We start from the raw sequence: 19,058 nt of genomic DNA on the forward strand, positions 1-19,058 counted from the left end.
TTTCATCATTTATCACAATAATTACATAATATTTGTTTTCCTACTATGGAAGTAAATAGTTACAATCAGCCGTGTGCTTACCATTAATTATCAAAATATCTTCTTTTGAAAAAAACATACAGGTTTAAACCAACATGAGGATGAGAAAATGATGACAGAAGTTTCATTTATGGGTGAACTTTCCCTTTAAAGGATTAGTCCACATTCATAAGAAAATTTCCTATAATTTACTGACCCCCATGTCATCCAAGATGTTTATGTTGTTGTTGTTTTTTGTTTAGTCGACAGGAAATTAAGTTTTTTAGGAAAACATTCCAGGATTTTTCTCCATATAGTGGAATTTAATTGAACCCAACACTTTAATGGTCCAAATTGCAGGTTAAATGCAGCTTTAAAGGGCTCTAAATGATCCCAACTGAGGCATAAGAGTCCTAACTAGCAAAACGATCGTCATTTTTGTAAAAAAATATATATATATATATATATATATATATATATATATATATATATATATATATATATATATATATATATATATATATATATATATATATATATATAAAAATTTGTATACAATATAAAAAAAAATTTTAATCAGAACTTCTCTTGAACTAGCCCTTTGATGTGTGTCTGTGACCTTACATATTAGCGTTGGGGCTAGGGACTGGGGTAGGTTAGGGGAATAGAATATAACAGTTTGTACAGTATAAAATGCATTGCGTCCACACATAAACCACATATGCTAACGTGTGTGTGCATGCGTGCGTGTGTGTTCTCTAGTCATCAATGTAATGGTTTCAGTGGGAGAAGTGATGTCCATTAGCATAGCTGAAGCTGCATATCTGAATGGTCTTAAATGGCATTTTAAACCCTGAGCATCTAATGGAAGATCTCTGCTGTCACAATAATCCTCTAACACTGTCAGCCCACTTCACGTCTATCACTCGATGCTGGACAACACATGTGGCTGCTTCTAATCTCTATTGACATGGACTGTAATACAGCAAGCTTTGTTCAAAGCAACCCAAAGGAATTGAAAGGAATATTTCGCATAAACGTTCGGCCATTATTTACTCCCCTAATGTCAATCAATCCCATATGACCTTTTTACATGGAACAGTGAGGTGGATTTTTAAATTATTACTTGTCATATAATAAAACTATTTAGAATATAAAGTAGAAATTGCACGATTTCTAAAAAACACTTTGGAAAAGGGAGTCGGGCCAACTACCAAAACACACTTTTAGCCAATCAGCAGTAAGGTGCGTGTCTACTAAACAACATTGTTGCCTGGGTTGTGTATGTGTGGGGCGGGTCTATCAAAAGAAGGCCTAGATTCTGTTTGGGTAGGGGCTTGTTTGGTTAGGTGATTTAAAATGTCAACATTGGCTTTCAGAGATCATGCACCCTGGCTTTTAAGGGTCATAGCATGAAAATCTAACTTTTTTCACATTTAAGTACTATAATTGGGTTTCCAGTGCCTAAAAAACATAAAAAAACAACCCAGTAACTTTGTTTTGGTAAACTATTCTCAGCAAAGTATGTGAAAGATAAAGTCATACAGATTTCACCTGTGTTGTGGCGTAGGTAGCAAGTCTTATGATTTTTGGCAATAATTTTGACCCAATGTGTCTTTGGCTTTTGCTACAAATATACTTGTGCTACTTAAGACATATTCTCACGTATTAAGACATCACATATTCCCACACCTTAGTTAACTTCAAAATTCAATGACCTTTCAAGGTGCAATACCTTCAAATTCAAGGACTAATTGTGGGGACACATTTCAAGTGAGAGTAAGGTTACACCGTCTTACATTTTAAGATATATTGTTACAGTTCTTTTTTGAGGGAACTCGCGCTGCGTCACTGCGGTGACACTTTGGGGACGCCTCCAGGGTTAAGTGCATCTGAATGTGTATATCAATTCAACCAATGGTGAGGCTTTATGACAAAGACAGGGTGATGCGGGAGACAGGAAGTATATCGCTATCTGAAATATTGCCAAAGGCAGCGTTACAGGGACGCAGGAAGTATGGCAAGACAGACTCAGTGTCTCGTTCCCTTCTCATACGTAACCCAAAACGTTTTCATGTGTCAAACACAATTATGCAAATAAGCATTTTGGTATGAATCAACGTTCGCATACATATAAGCATTTAAAGTGAACAGTTTAGCACGTGTATTTAAAAAGTCTAGAATTTTTATTATATTATCCTACACTACACAGGAAAAAAATATTGATTTTTTTACAGAAAACGTCTTGCATAAAATAGATTCAAGCACTTTCAATGACCTGTATCTATGTATCTTTATTTTCCCAAAACTTCCCACATTTTTTTTCCCCCGATTCACAAACTTTCAAGGATTTCAAGGACCTGTGGGAACCCTGCATATTATCCATGTTTTTAGGACAGTTCTGTCTATTACTTAAGAGAAACGGTACCTGTGCTCCCTTCATGATTTTCTTGGCTTTGAGATTGAGGTAGTAATCTCCCCAAAGGGTCTTAAGCAGAACCCAGGAGCGGATGCCCATCTTTTGACTGTACATCTCAGCAAACTGATGGATCCTGTCGGAGGGATAGAAAAAAATCAACATTTGTATTTTTCATTTTATTTAATAATTTTTTATTCAGTGGTATGAATGTGCTCGTACATTCAATGTCATTGGCCGATATTCAGTATAACAGCATGCTTACTGTAGAAAAGATCTGCACACACCTCATCTCAAAATATAATACAATATATTATAGGGTTGGAATTATATGAGTGTGATTAAATCATTTTAAAATATTTATTTTTGGGTGAACTATCATGTGTCTTCAGCATGGCAAAGGTCACAGGTTTAATTCCCAGGGAACACACGTAATGTACTGTAAGTCTCTTTGGATACAATTTCTGTAACATGCATGCAAATGAATGTGGTAAGCTTTGTTTCAAAGGATATCCTTATTCCCTCCAGACACTTTTGTTTTGTTTTATGGCCGACAGACATATTAGTACACTAACACTTATTCCATCATCTAAATAATACATTTCAAAGCTCCAGATTGCATTGGTGTACAGCAGCTCCATCTTGTGGTTGATCATGAGCACTACAACAACTTCCAGGATGTAAAGTATGCAGCACTTTATAATTTACTTGAGTAAAAACGTACTTCATCTTTATTGTACTTAAGTATTAAAAGTACTAATTGATGATCCATCTTTTTTGATGTCCAGTTTTCAACACTCCATTTAAGCAGACATAGTGCTTAAATGCGTTAGATGTCAGTCAAACATTATATTTCATTACCAAAAATTGTCACACTAACAAAACATTCAACTTCAAAATAGTTAAATGTTAATTTAAGTTAGTAATTTATTTTAATTGAGACAGCCTGTCTAATACAGTACAACAAGTTATACATTTTTTATGAGTATGTGTGCTCCCTGGGATTGAACATGTGACCTTCTGTACTGCTAATGCAATATAGCAATGTAGAAACACACACATGGTACATTTAATGTGTGTTTGTTAATGTTGAAAAAAACTACAAATATGAAAAATTCTTTAACATCCAGCAGGGACGATTTACATGACTTTATATACATTAATATACAAACGCGGACACATCCACATTAAAGCTTTTTTATAAATTGGGCCTAAACAACTCTTTCAATTCTTTCAAAGCAGACCTGACAGATTTTCTAACAATCGGTACTAAAATCGAACATTAGCATGCGCACTTTAGCTACAGAGATCTTCTGGATGAATTATGAAGAATTCAGTGACCTGTTAGTAGAGACTCGCTTTAAATGAATCTTTGTTACTCTGAATCATTGAGTTGTTTACTCACGCGCAACCATATGATCATTAATTTACTGGGAAAAAATATTGCAAATTTACAAATCTGACATTGCTATCGCATCCTGAAGTATGGAAGGTTATTTCTGCCAATTTTAAATTTACGAATTAAATGCCAAAATAAAAAAAAACTAAATCGCAAAATAAGTCCAGAAATGTCAAATTAAATGCTAAATTAAAATTAAAACATTAAACTTACATTTTATTTTCAAGGTGATAATGCAATAAAATGCATTGATGATTTGACCTTTCATTTTCAATACAATCTTGAGGCAAAACTTCCAATATTAAAATTATAAAAGGCAAATTTGAAAAGAAATCTGTAAGCACATTTTAAAAGGCTTTTTTATGCAATAATAGACACAAAAATCTAATTAAAATGTAAAGTTCAGTTTTAATTTATGTTCTCTTTTATTTATTGATTTTTATTTGTATTTGATTTTTGTCATTACTATGCATGGGCATGAATAAAAGCCTTATTAAAAATTTATTTTCAGAAATTTTTTTTGTATTTACAGGATTTTATTTTTCAATTTGTCAGGGAAAATGAAATTATTTAATTTAAAGGATTAGTCAATTTTCTTAAAAAACAAAACAAAAAAACAGTTAATTTCCTCAACACCATGTTATCCAAAATGTTGATGTCTTTCTTTGTTCAGTCGAGAAGAAATTATGTGTTTTGAGGGAAAAAAAATTCTAATTTTAATGGACTTTAATGGACCCCAACACTTAACAGTTTTAATGCAGTTTAAAATTGCAGTTTCAAAGGACTCTAAACGATCTCAAACGAGGCATAAGGGTCTTGTCTGGCGAGACGATTGTCCTTTTTGGCAATTAAAAAAAATGCACTTTTAAACCACAACTTCTCGTCTTCCTCCGGCTGTGTGATGCGCCAGCGCGACCTCACGTAATACGTCATCACGTCAAGAGATCACGGATAACGTATTAAACTCTGCCGCAGTGTTTACAGAAAGAGGACCGTTCTGACTTTGTTGTATGTCGAATGATACTAATTAATGTCTATGTGTCAGTTTATTGTTTAAAATGGTCCGCAAATGTGCGTTTCATTATATGTAACATGTGACCTTTCCACGGCATTACGCAATTACGTGAGGTCGCATTGGCGCTTCACAGGACCGGAGGAAGACGAGAAGTTGTGGTTCAAAAGTGCATATTTTTATTTTTCTTGCCAAAAATGAAAATCGTTTCACTAGATAAGACTCATATGTCTCGTTTAAGATTGTTTAGAGTCTTTGAAACTGCAATTTTAAACTGCACCAAAACTGCTAAGTGTTGGGGTCCATTAAAGTCCATTAAAATGAGAAAAATCCTGGAATGTTTTCCTCAAAAAACACAACCTCTTCCCGACTGAACAAAGAAAGACATCAACATTCTGGATGACATGGTGGTGAGCAAATTATCTGGATTTTTTTTAAAGAAAATTGACTAATCCTTTAATGTTTTAATTTTTATTAATTCTTAATTTCGGGGCCTTTTTTTGCAAATTTTTATTTTTTATTTTATCATTGAATTAATTAATTTAAAATTGGCAAAAATAACCTTCCATACTGAAGTAACCACTAAATTCTTAATTTTAAAAGTAAAGAGGAATTACATATATTTTCCAACAATAAAAATACTCAAATGTTTAAGAAAAGTGCAGTAACATAGGAAAAATATTTTGTTAGTGTCACCAGAGGTAAGTCAGTTTAGACATTGTATAATGTACCTGAAACCCCAGCCGTCGATAGCGCTGGCAAACACCACATTACCCCGGTCAGGGCTGAAGTACAGATCCGAGTCGTCTGTTTCCTCCAGACCTGCGCTCCAGTCGTACACCTGATCTCCATTGCTGTTCTCCGGGCAGCTGCTCTGAGCTCCGGTGTCTTTCTCTGCACGTTCCTCCAAAACTTTAGAGGTGAATAACGTTCCTGTAACTGCGTTTACCTACAGCACATAGCATTTAATTAAGACTGCTGTTATTCCCATGTATGTGTGATATAGCAATGAGATCTAATATGGTCTTGACGTCAAGCCTGCACCTCATGATTTTGTTTAATTTTTCACTTTTCATCTGAAGACATTAGCCAATCAAAGTCACAGTATCCCAGTTTAATTTTAACAAAATATTGAGAGTCTGACCTGCTCCAGTATTTTCTGCAGGTGTGTGAACGCCTCTTGTGAAGTGAGTTTCAGTTCCACGATCAGGCGGTCGATTTTGTTGATGACGAGCACAGGACGGATGTTCTCCAGCCAAGCCTGACGTAAAACAACTTGTGTCTAAAGCAAAGAAAAGAAATGTCGCATATGAGGGTGATAGTCACACCATGGAGGAATGTTTAAATGATCATGTATGATATGGGTCATTCTACAGAAAAGGTGGAATTCAGGTGATGGAAATCTGCTTAAATGAACTTCTTTCAACATACCCAAAACTTCTTTAATAGAATCAATTAACTTGTCAAATCTATGAATCCACAAAACGAGGAGCTTAATCTATTTTTAACTTTTCAATACATTTTAATAAAGAATCCATGAGTCATTTATTTGTCATTGGTCAAACCATTCACAAGCCCCATTCTCTTCCATAGTATTCTTTATCCTACTATGGAAGTGAATGGGGCTCATGATCGGTTTGGTTACAAACATTCCTAATGAACTATACCATTCACACTTAATCTCCAAAATAAACAGCAATAAAACTGACTACGTTTACATGTACACCCAAAATGTAATTATTTCCTATAATCAGAGTAAGGACTTCACTAACCTCTTCACTCCTGTTTACATGCTGTTCTTATTATTCACGCATAGCCCAATGCAGAGCACAAATGATGACCCCACATATTTTAAATTACTTACGTTAAATGACAAACACGTTCTTATGGACGTATTTCATTATTCTGTGACTGATGAAGACAGAAATATTATAACGATTTTATACTCTGCTGTCGCTGTTTCTGTATGAAGACAGACTGCTGACAGGGAGTCGTGTTGACAAAGTTCAGGGACACAGCATGTAATAGAAGTGAAGAGGTTAGTGAAGCCTTACTCTGATTATTTGAAATAATCACATTTTTGGTGTACATGTAAACGAATGTAGTCAGTTTTTGCCATGAGGGTGCATGCAAACGTGGTCAGTCACTGACAAAGTCTTTACAAAACTACTGACAAAGTACATAAAAAAACTACTGACAAACAAATAACTAAAACTACCCACAAACTACTTACTAAAACTACTGACAAACTACTTAGCAAAACTACTGACAAACTACAGGGTTTCCCACAAAAAATGTCTTAGTTAAGGTGGTAGGGTTGGGCGGGAGGAGCCGAGGGTGTGGCAATCAACTGGCTATCCTTTTATCAACTGGCTATGTGTCATGATGAAAATTAAAATATTTTAATAAAATAAATAAATAAAATATTTATTAAATAATATAATATAATAATATAAAATATTTATTTTTAAAACACTCAAATAAAACTTAATTTTGAAGAAACTATGACAAAAAATGAACACATACTAGATTATTAATGAATTAAATGTTTTTACCTCTAACAGGAATAGCTGCGTGATGAAGTGAAACTAAAGGTTTAATAAACGCAAACTAAAGCAGATGTTGTAAAACGTCTGCCGAACGATGATAGATTGTAAAACCTGATTATTTCCCACTATAAATTACATTATCTTAAAGGAGTGTAAATACTGTAGCATGTAAATAATGCACATAAATAAAGTGAGCAAGAGCGCTCAACAATTATATTTATATCTAATCAACAGGCACGTGAAACCTAGCTAGCTGGTTACTCAAACAACAAAATCACAAGAACTATAGACTAATACAATAATAGGCTTAAATAAACCCCAAAACATAAGTCCACTTACAGTTCTCACGGACACGCGTTTTATCAGCTGGCTATCCTGTAGACATGACGGACCACGTCTTTATCTCATTTCGGCCGTGTGGTCCGCGTGCACGCTCGCGGTGTGAAGCACGTCTGCGCTATTCTCCGAGATGTTTTATCAACTGGCTAGTTATCCTCCAGACAGTGACGGTCCGGACCACGTCTTTCTCATTTCGGCCGTGTGGCGCGCGTCCCCGCTCATGGTGTGATCCGCGTATGCGCTATTCTCCGAGATGCACTTGACGGGCTTTTGTGCAGGATTTTTTTTTTGGACGACCTAGTTAAGGCGGTAGGGTTTCCAAGCTTAGGCGGGCCGCCTTAAATGAAATATGCTGCGGGAAACCGTGAATTACTTATAAAACTACTGACAATCGGCTTATCAAAACTACTGACAGTCGACTTATCAAAACTACTGACAGTCGACTTATCAAAACTACTGACAGTCGACTTATCAAAACTACTGACAATCGACTTATCAAAACTACTGACATTCGACTTATCAAAACTACTGACAATCGACTTATCAAAACTACTGACAATCGACTTATCAAAACTACTGACAATCGAATAAGCAAAACTACTGACAATCGACTAAGCAAAACTACTGACAATCGACTTATCAAAACTACTGACAATCGACTTATCAAAACTACTGACAATCGACTTATCAAAACTACTGACAATCGACTTATCAAAACTACTGACAATCGACTTATCAAAACTACTGACAATCGACTTATCAAAACTACTGACAATCGACTTATCAAAACTACTGACAAGCGACTTATCAAAACTACTGACAAGCGACTTATCAAAACTACTGACAAGCGACTTATCAAAACTACTGACAAGCGACTTATCAAAACTACTGACAATCGACTTATCAAAACTACTGACAAGCGACTTATCAAAACTACTGACAAGCGACTTATCAAAACTACTGACAAGCGACTTATCAAAACTACTGACAAGCGACTTATCAAAACTACTGACAAGCGACTTATCAAAACTACTGACAAGCGACTTATCAAAACTACTGACAAGCGACTTATCAAAACTACTGACAATCGACTTGTGTGGGGTGTGCATGTTTTAACTTGTTAACATGGGCGCCGGAAAAAACATGCGCCGCTTACGTCCTGCTCACGCTTGCAGTGTGAAACCGGTGTAAGACAAACTTTTTGCAGTGTAAATTTGTGTTACTTTCTGCCTAATGTCCCTTGACCGATATCTAGAACACAACAAATACAATAAAACCTGCATATGAACACACACAGTTGAGTGACAGCCATACCTGTGGACACACCCCCTCCACTGCATCAACAACAACAATGGCTCCATCACACAATCTGACGGCAGTGGACACCTCAGAGGAGAAATCCACGTGACCCGGAGAGTCGATCAGATTTATGAGGAACTCGTCTTCTCCTGCAATGATAACAACACAGATTAAGAAAGAAAAAAACATATGATGCTTTGACAGTAAAGTTAATGACTGTGCTGGCTCTCACCTGTTGTGTAATGTAATGAAATGGCGCTGGACTTCATAGTGATTCCTCTGATCTGCTCATCTTCTCTACTGTCCAAGTATCTCAACTACAAAAGCAAGAGGAACATTTATAGTAATTTAAATCTCACGAAAGACATTTCCGTACTTCTATAACACAAAATAAATCAAAACATTTATTTTATTTTCCCTAAAGAAAACAGGATCACTACAGAACGTAGACAATTACGCTATTTTTAATATGCAAATACTAATGTCGTTTGTGTTACTGTAACACAAATAAAATTCATCATATTTTTAAAATCAAAATGAAATACAGGACTGAATTATGTTAATATGATGTTTTAATACTTTTGTCATGGATATTACATCAGAATGTCCATTTTTATCGATGCTGTCTGCTTACCTTTCCTGCTAAGCGACTGGATATGATGCCATTGCTCGCAACCAAACAATCTGCTAATGTTGTCTTCCCTATGAGCAACACACAAACACAAATGAGTTTAAAGAAATGATGTGGTAAACATGACTAATAACAACAAAGATATGACACCGGTCCTTTAAACTCACCGTGATCCACATGAGCCAAAATACACAGATTCCTGATGTTTGACGTTCGCTTCTGAAGTGCAACGATTCTCTCCAAAATTGTGTGTCCCATTTTGAGTTTCTACACCATGCAGTCAATCAACAAGTAATAGTTTTATAACAATGCATATACAGTAATCTTACATTTGAATTGCATTCCTATATATACTATATAGTACATGTACACGTTAAAAATGTATTTTTGTTTATGAAGTATAAAAATGAGTTGGTGCTATCTTTAGTTTTTTATCAAATAAAAAGCAGTAGGATTTAACAACACATTAGAGACCCACGTTGACCATTATAATTTCCATTAAAACCAATACAATTCCTATTATATTGACGATTACGCTATTTTATACTTTCGGCAAAACACAACATTCACATTCATTCACTCACTCACAAACGTGCTACTTCTTCAAAACAATACATTTAAATGAGACTAATGGCTGACACGCTGTTTAACTAAAATAACATTTTCAAAATGTTCATCGCAATAACTGTTAACTATAATTCATTTGTCGCTTAAACTTCAATAGCAGCATTATTATAAATGACAACAGACACTCACATGTTTCTCCTCTTCCAGGAAGTGCGCACATACGTTCTGACCTCCGACGTCATCGTACGTAACGCGTCACGCAGCGTCGTCACCAGGACGCTTTGACCGTTGCCGGGGATACCGGACGCTCACACAGACGGGAGAGAGCGAGCGGTCCGTGTGAAGTAAAGATAAACAGCGAGAAATCACTCGGAAACAGAGCGCAATGACTCGCTTGTGTGTCTGTGATATGTGCAACTGCGGGTAAGATTGTGTTTGTGTTTGTTTTATTGTGTAACGTCGTGTGTTTTAAATTATTTATGATGAAATGGTAGTTTCAAGCTGACTATATGGAAACACTTCTGAAATGTGATCATGAGGAGTACAGATGTGTTAAAACTTTAATTCGATGAATTTGTATATTTTTACTTCTATTTCATGCTTTAACATATAGGTTCAAATACTTAAAATATGATATTGAATTTATTTTTTTTATTATGTTTTCCATTTAAAATATATCAAATTGTTTTAAAATACATTGTAAATGCAAAAAAAGTATGTTTTGGTTTGAATATGTAGTAATGAATATGGGTAGTAGATTGTATGTAACATAAAAAAATACTAAAACCAAAAAGTTCACTCAACTCAAACCATTTGAGAAAACCAATTGCCTTCAACCATTTAAGTTTTAAAGTGCATATATTTGAGTAATGTAAACTAAAATAAATTGAGTCATATGTAAATATGTACTTATATTTAAGTTCACAGTACTCATGTGTATTTGTTTTAAAACTTAAATGGTTTAAGGCAACCAATTTCCTCAAATGGTTTGAGTTAACTTTTTAGGTTTTACAGTTTTTAATATTATTATTATTTGTTTGAATATTAGGTTTAGGTGGTAGAAATTTTGATTAGTTGAGTATTAAAACCATACACCTAAAGAAAGTCTCCATAAACATGTCTTAGCTATACTTGTATGGGGCAAACGTTTTGAAAATGTGCTCAAAAATATAATGAAACATGTCAAAAAAAATTTGGTGCTCCTTCCTCGTAAAAAATAACTTAAAGGGATAGTTAACCCAAAAATGAAAATTCTGTCATCATTTACTCACCCTCATGTTGTATCAAAAACTTAATAAATTACTTTGTTCTGCTTAACACAAAAGAAGATATTCTGAGGAATGTTTGTAACCAAAAGGTTCATGAGCTCCATTCACTTCCATAGTATACTTTTTTCTACTATGGAAGTGAAAGGGGCTCACCATTCCTCAAAATATCGTCCTTCGTGTTCATAAAAAAAAAGGAATTTATACACTGTAAAACCTAAAAGTTAACTCAACTCAAACCATTTAAGTAAACCGGTTGCATTAGTTTTAAAACACATACATTTGAGTACTGTGAACTTAAACAAATTGAGTCAGATGCAGTTATGCACTTATATTTAAGTTCACACTACTTAAATATAAGGGCATAATGCACATAACTCAAGTTCACAGTACTTAAATGTAGGTGTTTTAAAACTTAAATGGTCTAATGCAACTGGTTTGCTTAAATGGTTTGAGTTAAGTTAACTGTTAGGTTTTACAGTGTACATGTTTGTAACAACATGAGGGTGAGTAAACGAAGAGAATTTTCATTTTTGGGTGAACTATCCCTTTAAGTAGGATCTTTACTGTTTCACTTCAAATGTACTGATATAAAGGGATATGTAAAAACAATACTGGTCTGTGATCTCCTCCCTAGTATAGTTAAATATATAGGTATGTGTGCATAAGAGGCTTCAATGACCGAGTTTGTTATGTAGTTTCCCTGGACAACATATCTGTGTATTGTAAGTGTATTGCATGCACTGATTAGAGTCTTTTTGTTGAAGGATCTACGAATGAGTGTAATCTCTTAAATGCAGCTTTATGCATACACCCACGTATCAATTGTTTCCAATTGTTTCAATACAATTGAAACAACCTCAGCCTTAAAGGCAGGGTGCACGATTTCTAAAAAACGGATTGTGGATGTGTAGGGCGGGTCTATCAAAAGAAGGTCCAGATTCTATTGGGGTAGGGGCGTGTTTGTTTAGGTGATTTCAAATGTCAACATTGGCTTTCAGAGATCATAGACCATGCCTTTAAACACCTCTTTTATGATTTTTAGCCGTCATCGCTGCACACACCAGTCCAGTACACTGTACAGTAAAGGAGGTCTGAGTAACGCATTGTCTGAGTACACAGAGAAATACCCGGCCTATAAAGGTCACACTCGTCCCAAAAGCCTCAAGCCCCAACAGGAATACAAAGCTCACCAGAGCACAATGGAGGGAACAACCACCTTCAGGTACAGTACAGTTATAAGAGGTACAGTACACTTTAAAGGGGTCATATAATGAGATTTTTTTTAAGATGTAAAATAAGTCTTTGGTGTCCCCAGTGCGCGTATGTGAAGTTTTAACTCAAAATACCCCACAAGTAATTTATTATAACATGTTAAAATTGCCATTTTGTAAGTGTGAACAAAAATGTGCTGTTTTCAGGTGTGTCCTTAAAATGCAAATGAGCTGATAAAAAGCAAACACTGATCGCCATAATAGTGGCTTGTTGAAATTGAAACTCGATTGTGCTGTCATTTCTCGCACTTTCTTTCTCTCGGCACTAAATGACAGTGGCGTAGTTGGATAGTGTACATTAAGAGGTGGTATTATTGTAATTGGCGCACCTACATAAAAAAACAGGCAAAATCTGAATCTGAACCTATTTTCTCAAAAGTTTAACAAAACAAAACATGTTTAGGTTGATAGAAGCACTGGGGACCCAATTATAGCACTTAAACATGAAAAAAGTCAGCGTTTTCATGCTATGGCCCCTTTAAAGATTGGCAAATAACTAGAAAAGGTTCATTTATGAAGTTTATTGTCACAAGCCAATAACACATATGTTTATTAGAAACACACAGTTAAACAGTGATAAATTTAACAGAAATATCTGTACTATCATTTCTGATCAAGTAATACGACCTTACAATAACAAGTACATCATAATGTCAAAAATGTTGCGTAGTAGTGTAAGACAAAACATAAAGCTTTTCATTATGATTTCTCAGGACGGACTATATCCCGTATGTGGTCCCTCGACGCCCTGAAAGACAGCAGGTCGAGTACAAGCCTAAACCTGGACAGATTGACTTGGGAACCACTTATAAACAAGACTTCAATCAATACGAAGTACAGCCGTTCGTTCCCTCTCGCCCTAAAGAAAGAGTACACATCATAAATGCAAAACTGGACACCGTGCCCACCTACAAAGGTACATACATTATGTCATATGATGACATTATACAATATATTATGTCAGTATGGTCATGTAATGGTGAGCAGGTAGTTACAATATAAAATACAAATATAAAAATATAAATTAGGAGGGTTCATTGGTTTATATTAAAATTAAGGGTTTGAGTTAAGGATAATTTTGAGTTTCTTTGATTAAAACGTTGATCCAGGATTGCATCTAACTTTGTGAAATCAAGGCGACCCAATAATGACAGGGGTGGATTTGCTAGGGCTAACCCCCATAATATTTGACATAATTTAAACACTAATTAATGTAACTTTATAATAGTAATCAGTCATTAAAGGCACAATATGTAAGATATTTGCAATATACCAACAAATGCGTGCACAGCATGATATATTTCAGTAGTTCAGTAGTTACATTATTCCAAAAGTTCCCAAGGATTTGTAATTCTTATTTTAAATTTTAGCTCATCCCTTGTCATTGTTGCCTATCAATGACAAAATATCCGCGATACTGTGGGTTCACACCAGCCATGTTTGAGGCGTCAAATTCGCGTCTAATGCTTCTAGTTTGCCGCTTGAACATTTTGAGTTTACTCGATTCATTCGCGCATGAAATTCTAGTCATCGAGACATTCACGTGGAAATTCGCGTCATGGGAGGGGCTTCTGCGACTCCGCTTGCTGTCTGTAACCATGTCACTACTAGAGCAAGCTCCTGATTGGTTAACGCGGCGCATTTTCCGCCAAAGTAAAAAAAATTTAACTTGCGCGTTTCCCGCGGCAATGCTCAATTCGCACCAATGAGGCGGAATCGCGTTTACCGTGCTGCGCTTAACGCCTCATTCGCGCCGCGAGACCTCAAGATGCGCGTCAACACGTGTTTGCATCGAAAATCACTCGAGCTTAACGCCTCTACCACGGCTGGTATGAATGTAGTCTCAGCCTCAGACGTCATGCCCACAGACTGTTGGCTAAACGTCTGATGTTTATCGTACACTTTTCTGGAAACCCTGTGAGAATGTTGAAGTCGTTCTGATTGGTTGAAATAAACCGGATTTACAGGAGACGCGAATGTCGCGATTAGTTTCGGTCCCTGGATGTTCCATTGAGGAAGAGAATCAGTCGTGTTCACGTGGATGATAATGACCAGTTATCATGATCAGCTAAACATTGGATTCTCAAAAATATGCAAAGTTCGCGGCATAGACTCTCTAAAAGACGTCCAAGAGTTTTGCTTGAGGCAGTTAGTGGAGTCAAAAAGTTTGGTTCTCCTGAATTGCTTGTGTGTGTTTAAAAGTGGAGAGATATGCTTCAAACAGACGTTTAACAGGATCGTCTCATTGGTGTGGCTGTTGATGAAGTGCTCAACGTTGTCCTATGGTGAGTAATGTTGTTTATTTAGATGCTATTCGGTTGCGGCTGGTTATTTCAATAACTGACTTGTTGCCAGCCGGCTCGTTATTGTGGGGAGTCCGAAACGTGACGCTAGACGAAACAAACTGTGATTGGTTGTTTGACATGTCGGTTAAACAGCTCGTGGGCGGGCTTTGTCCAGAAAAAGCAACGAAAAACACCAGATCTTCAGTATTGAAGACTAGTATGAACGCAGCATTAGTTTCCGCTTGTAGAAACTATGACATGAGGACAAATATGGAAGTGGTGGTTATACTCCGCTGTTGTGTCGTTCAGTCATCATGGATTACGATTATTCAGAAAATCTAAATAACGTAAACTGAGATCAACAAAGGAATAATATCAGTATTTCGTTTTTGAGATGGAGAGAGCGACAACTAGGACTTGACAGAGACTCTTTCACATGGTGAAAAACCCATTGTTCCAACCTCCTTCATAGCTTCATCAAGGGTCACTTTATTATTGTTTTAAAAATGCGACCTCTGGTGCCAAAAAAACTTACATATTGTGCCTTTATTTAGTTGACTTGTGCAGTTTATAAATACTTTATTTATTTGCAAACAATATCAAGTTTACTAAACGTTTTATATTGTGTTTATAGAGGATTTTCGTCAGTGGGAAATCAGCAGGCGTGAATTAACTAAACCTGATATGACGTATCACCCTCCCGCTGCCAAATTTGGGAATTCCACAACATTCCAGGATGATTTTGTCCAAAAAGGTCTTGTGCCACGTGAGAGCTACAAGCCTCCCAACGTGGCCAAGTTCTCCGACGTTCCATTCGAAAACCTAACCAGCAACAAGCTCTCATATGTACCACATGCTCTGGAAGCCCGTTATATAAAAGCGCCAGAAGAATATAAACCCAACAGCAATCCTTTCCAAGACCTCACCACACACCGTCAAGACTTCCAAGGCCTGCCTGGTCAACTGCCCAAAAGCTGCAAGCCTGTGGTCCTCAAGAAGGCTTCTAACAAGCCCTTCCAGAGCAGCACGGAATTCCGAGATCGTTTCCAGCAGTGGCCCGTCTCCCTTCCGGAATTCCACAAGTCGGTGGAGTACACGAGTCCCACGGCGCATATGGACCTGACCACCACCTCACACACCGATTATATCAAGCACCAGGTCCAACCATTCCTATCGGCCAAACCCTTCTCGATCCCAAAGAAGTCCTCTGAGCCCTTTCAGGGCAACACCACAATGAGGGATGACTTTCAGCCATGGGCGCCGCAACGTCAAAGCCTGATCCGGAAGCAAGAGGAAATCCGGCGATCCAGTGATAAAATGGAAGATCTCACCACCTTCAAAGCCCATTTCATCCATCACCAACCCCAGCCCAGTCAAAGCTTCAAGCCCCATAATGCACCAATGCAGTCTGACGCTCCGCTAGAGAACGACACCATGTACCGCACGGAGTTCACACCCAAGAAGATCAGCATTTGTCCAGCCAGTTTCGAGGCTCCACCGGGGTTTGTTTTCGATGCGTACGACGATCGAGGTCACCGGTTCTTCCGCAAGTTGACATCCACCGATAGGATTGAGACTCCTAAGGAAATGGCCTTGATTGCTTAACTCATCATGTGGTTATATAAAAGATGACTCAGCATACAATATGATGTATTGATGTCATGAATTGTTTCAATGGGTCAAGGAAACAAAGCATCTACCTTTTACAAATGAATAATTATGAACTTTGTTGTTAGTTGCTCGCCTTCATGTCGTTTGATCCCCCAATGTCGTTCTTTTTTCTTCAGTACCCAAACACAGATTATTTAAAAAATGTTGTTTAGGGTTTTCTGGTTACTAAGGGAGGGGATGGTGATCGTTTTTTTAACCCAAAAAACACAAAGTATTTTATCAGGACACTTACGCCGGATTTCCACAAACTGCGGAATGGCGGCGGAGTCAACCGTTTCCCTTCGAAACGTCTCATTCGTGTCAATTTATGTATTTCCACTGTCTGCGTTCCGAATCCGTCACAGCTCCGGCCATCCGCAGCCCTCCGGAACAAATTCGCTATTTTTGTCGGATGCCGGACAGCTACGCAGGGCTATATCGCGTGATCATACCTGAATTCGCGATATCTCGTGTTGTGATCTGGGCTGGTTTGTAAAAACCTCATAATTCAACGCCATAATGGGCGGAGACAAAACTAGATATCGCGTGATCATCACGTGAATTTGATTTTAATTAAATTAAATTAAATTAAATTTTAAGTTATTTAACACTTTTGAGTCCTTTTGATGCTTGAACGGTTTTCTGGTTACTATTGGAGTGGGTGGTAATCGCTTCAGTCACTATCCACTTTTATAGTTTCCAAAAAAAAAACTTTATAAAAAAAATCTGCATGTGGGTTCTGAAGTACAAAGAAAGACATGGGGTTCAAATGAGATGAGGGCGAGTAAATGATGATAAAGTTTTTGGTTTTGGGTAAACTTTCACTTTATTAAGTTTTAGCTTGAGCAGGACAAAATATCCGCCAATGGGGTAAGCAAATTTTTCTTGAATTTTGTGTTTAAGAAACATTTTCAAGATTTTTTAGCTTACCCCATTGGCAGATTTATTTATTTTTTTTGCTTGTTTTATGCACAAAATCACTTAAATTTGAAATGTTTGGTCTAAAAACTAGACTTATTTCCTTGGGTCGTTTTGCTCATCAAGAAAAAGCATCTTAATTTAAGAATTTTTAGACATTTTTACTGAAACCAAGCAAAAAATACTAAGAATTTTTTTCTTGGAAATCATTTTTTGCAGTGTATTATATGCATAATAAAAGTATTAAGTATTATAATGTATTAATCTTAACGTACAGTATGTAAATCTGACACACTATGGCGTTTGATCAATCAAGCACATTTATTGTCTCGAACTAACCACGTTGCGGCATACCGCATCCGTTTGATTGTATTAATCACAATATAAAATGACCAAAATAAACAAAATTGATAATAATAAAAAAAATGTAATTGGTAAAATCGTATTTATTGTATTCGTATCACGTAAAATTTTCTGATATATTGACATGAGTACCAAACTGGTGAGTCGTACTGTAATGCAATCGATTAAATTCATGAATTAAATTCTGTGAGTGGTTTATGTACCTATTACAACATTTGATGAAAATGCATGCATTCGAAAGCCAGTAAGAAACCATTATATTAAGAGATACGGATCATTCACATAAAATGCTATATGTGTGCAAGCTTTGCTGTTTACGGTCTTAAATATGGATTATAAAGACAAACTAAATCAAGAGGTATGAAAATAAAATCCAAATTTTCTCCACTCAATGTACAATATTGCACTTAAAAACACATTATATACATGACATATTTTACAATGCAGCACAAAAAAGTACATCTAATAGACTTGAAAACATTAACAGGTCTTCTGTCATATTCAAATCACTCACTATTAAGGTATGGGCATTTTGATAAGCTGTCGTCTTGCTGATATACCTCAGTACTGTATTTACACCCAATATCATTTTAATCTTCCTTCCCATAAGAGAACGGTCCAACAGGATTTGTCTTCCGATATCCACAACAAAAATTCATGTCTCTTAAATTAATACACGTAAAATAGGGGAGAGATAAATCATAGGCGAAAAGAACTCTTTGGACATATGATGGTCTGCCACCAGTAGACATCTACTCCAATGCAATTCAAGCGTTCAGGGGTTTGCATGATTCAAATGATGACAATCAGTGCGTGTGTGCTAGAAGTTTGAGCAGTTGTCCTCTAGGTGGCGCTGGTGTCTTGTGAACAGGTTTGGCAGCAGCGTTGTCTATACAGGTCCACCAGGCAAAGCCTGAGACGTTTCACCACAGGACAGTAATGAGTTCTGTCCTGACACTCACCTACAGAAATAAACAGAAAATTAAAGGTTAACCAGTTAAAAAGACATATATAAAAATACACGGGTGAAATAATAATAATAATAACATCATTTTTGTTATACAATTAAAGAA

General features: G+C 36.3%; 3 protein-coding genes across 5 annotated transcripts in view; 1 reads left to right on the plus strand and 2 right to left on the minus strand.

Moving 5' to 3' along the window:
* The window catches only part of efl1 (elongation factor like GTPase 1), a 160,330-nt gene extending 149,870 nt beyond the window's left edge, over positions 1 to 10,460 (minus strand). The window contains exons 1-8 of one of the 2 annotated variants that reach the window (XM_073859644.1): positions 10,420 to 10,460; positions 9,831 to 9,930; positions 9,667 to 9,734; positions 9,265 to 9,349; positions 9,048 to 9,181; positions 5,990 to 6,127; positions 5,577 to 5,794; positions 2,447 to 2,570 (exon numbers count right to left, since the gene is read on the minus strand). In XM_073859644.1, the coding sequence (XP_073715745.1) occupies positions 2,447 to 2,570; positions 5,577 to 5,794; positions 5,990 to 6,127; positions 9,048 to 9,181; positions 9,265 to 9,349; positions 9,667 to 9,734; positions 9,831 to 9,921 (858 nt within the window). In that variant the 5' untranslated portion in view covers positions 9,922 to 9,930; positions 10,420 to 10,460. The other variant, XM_073859645.1, reaches the window with a different exon arrangement.
* A 33-nt stretch (positions 10,461 to 10,493) lies between these two features.
* On the plus strand, positions 10,494 to 16,698 carry saxo2 (stabilizer of axonemal microtubules 2). 2 transcript variants are annotated; one of them, XM_055181627.2, is made up of 4 exons: positions 10,494 to 10,653; positions 12,541 to 12,720; positions 13,483 to 13,685; positions 15,689 to 16,698. In XM_055181627.2, exons 1-4 carry the CDS (start codon positions 10,616 to 10,618, stop codon positions 16,657 to 16,659), a joined length of 1,392 nt encoding a protein of 463 aa, XP_055037602.2. In that variant the 5' UTR covers positions 10,494 to 10,615; the 3' UTR covers positions 16,660 to 16,698. The 2 variants fall into 2 exon arrangements, with proteins under 2 accessions (XP_055037602.2, XP_073715747.1); XM_073859646.1 differs by lacking the exon at positions 12,541 to 12,720 and having other exon boundaries at positions 10,504 to 10,653.
* A 1,352-nt stretch (positions 16,699 to 18,050) lies between these two features.
* The window catches only part of adamtsl3 (ADAMTS-like 3), a 246,130-nt gene continuing 245,122 nt past the window's right edge, over positions 18,051 to 19,058 (minus strand). Inside the window, exon 31 of the mRNA XM_073859643.1 lies at positions 18,051 to 18,947. Within this exon, the coding sequence (XP_073715744.1) occupies positions 18,829 to 18,947 (119 nt within the window). The 3' untranslated portion in view covers positions 18,051 to 18,828. The remainder of the gene's footprint in view (positions 18,948 to 19,058) is intronic.

This window comes from Misgurnus anguillicaudatus, chromosome 21 (assembly GCF_027580225.2).
Source record: "Misgurnus anguillicaudatus chromosome 21, ASM2758022v2, whole genome shotgun sequence".
Classification (NCBI taxonomy): domain Eukaryota; kingdom Metazoa; phylum Chordata; class Actinopteri; order Cypriniformes; family Cobitidae; genus Misgurnus; species Misgurnus anguillicaudatus.

Coding starts and splice junctions, on each gene's coding strand:
- saxo2 (XM_055181627.2), top strand. CDS start 10,616: ATGACTCGCTTGTGTGTCTGTGATATGTGCAACTGCGG. Junction 10,654..12,540: donor TGTGATATGTGCAACTGCGG/GTAAGATTGTGT, acceptor TATGATTTTTAG/CCGTCATCGCTGCACACACC. Junction 13,686..15,688: donor CACCGTGCCCACCTACAAAG/GTACATACATTA, acceptor TTGTGTTTATAG/AGGATTTTCGTCAGTGGGAA.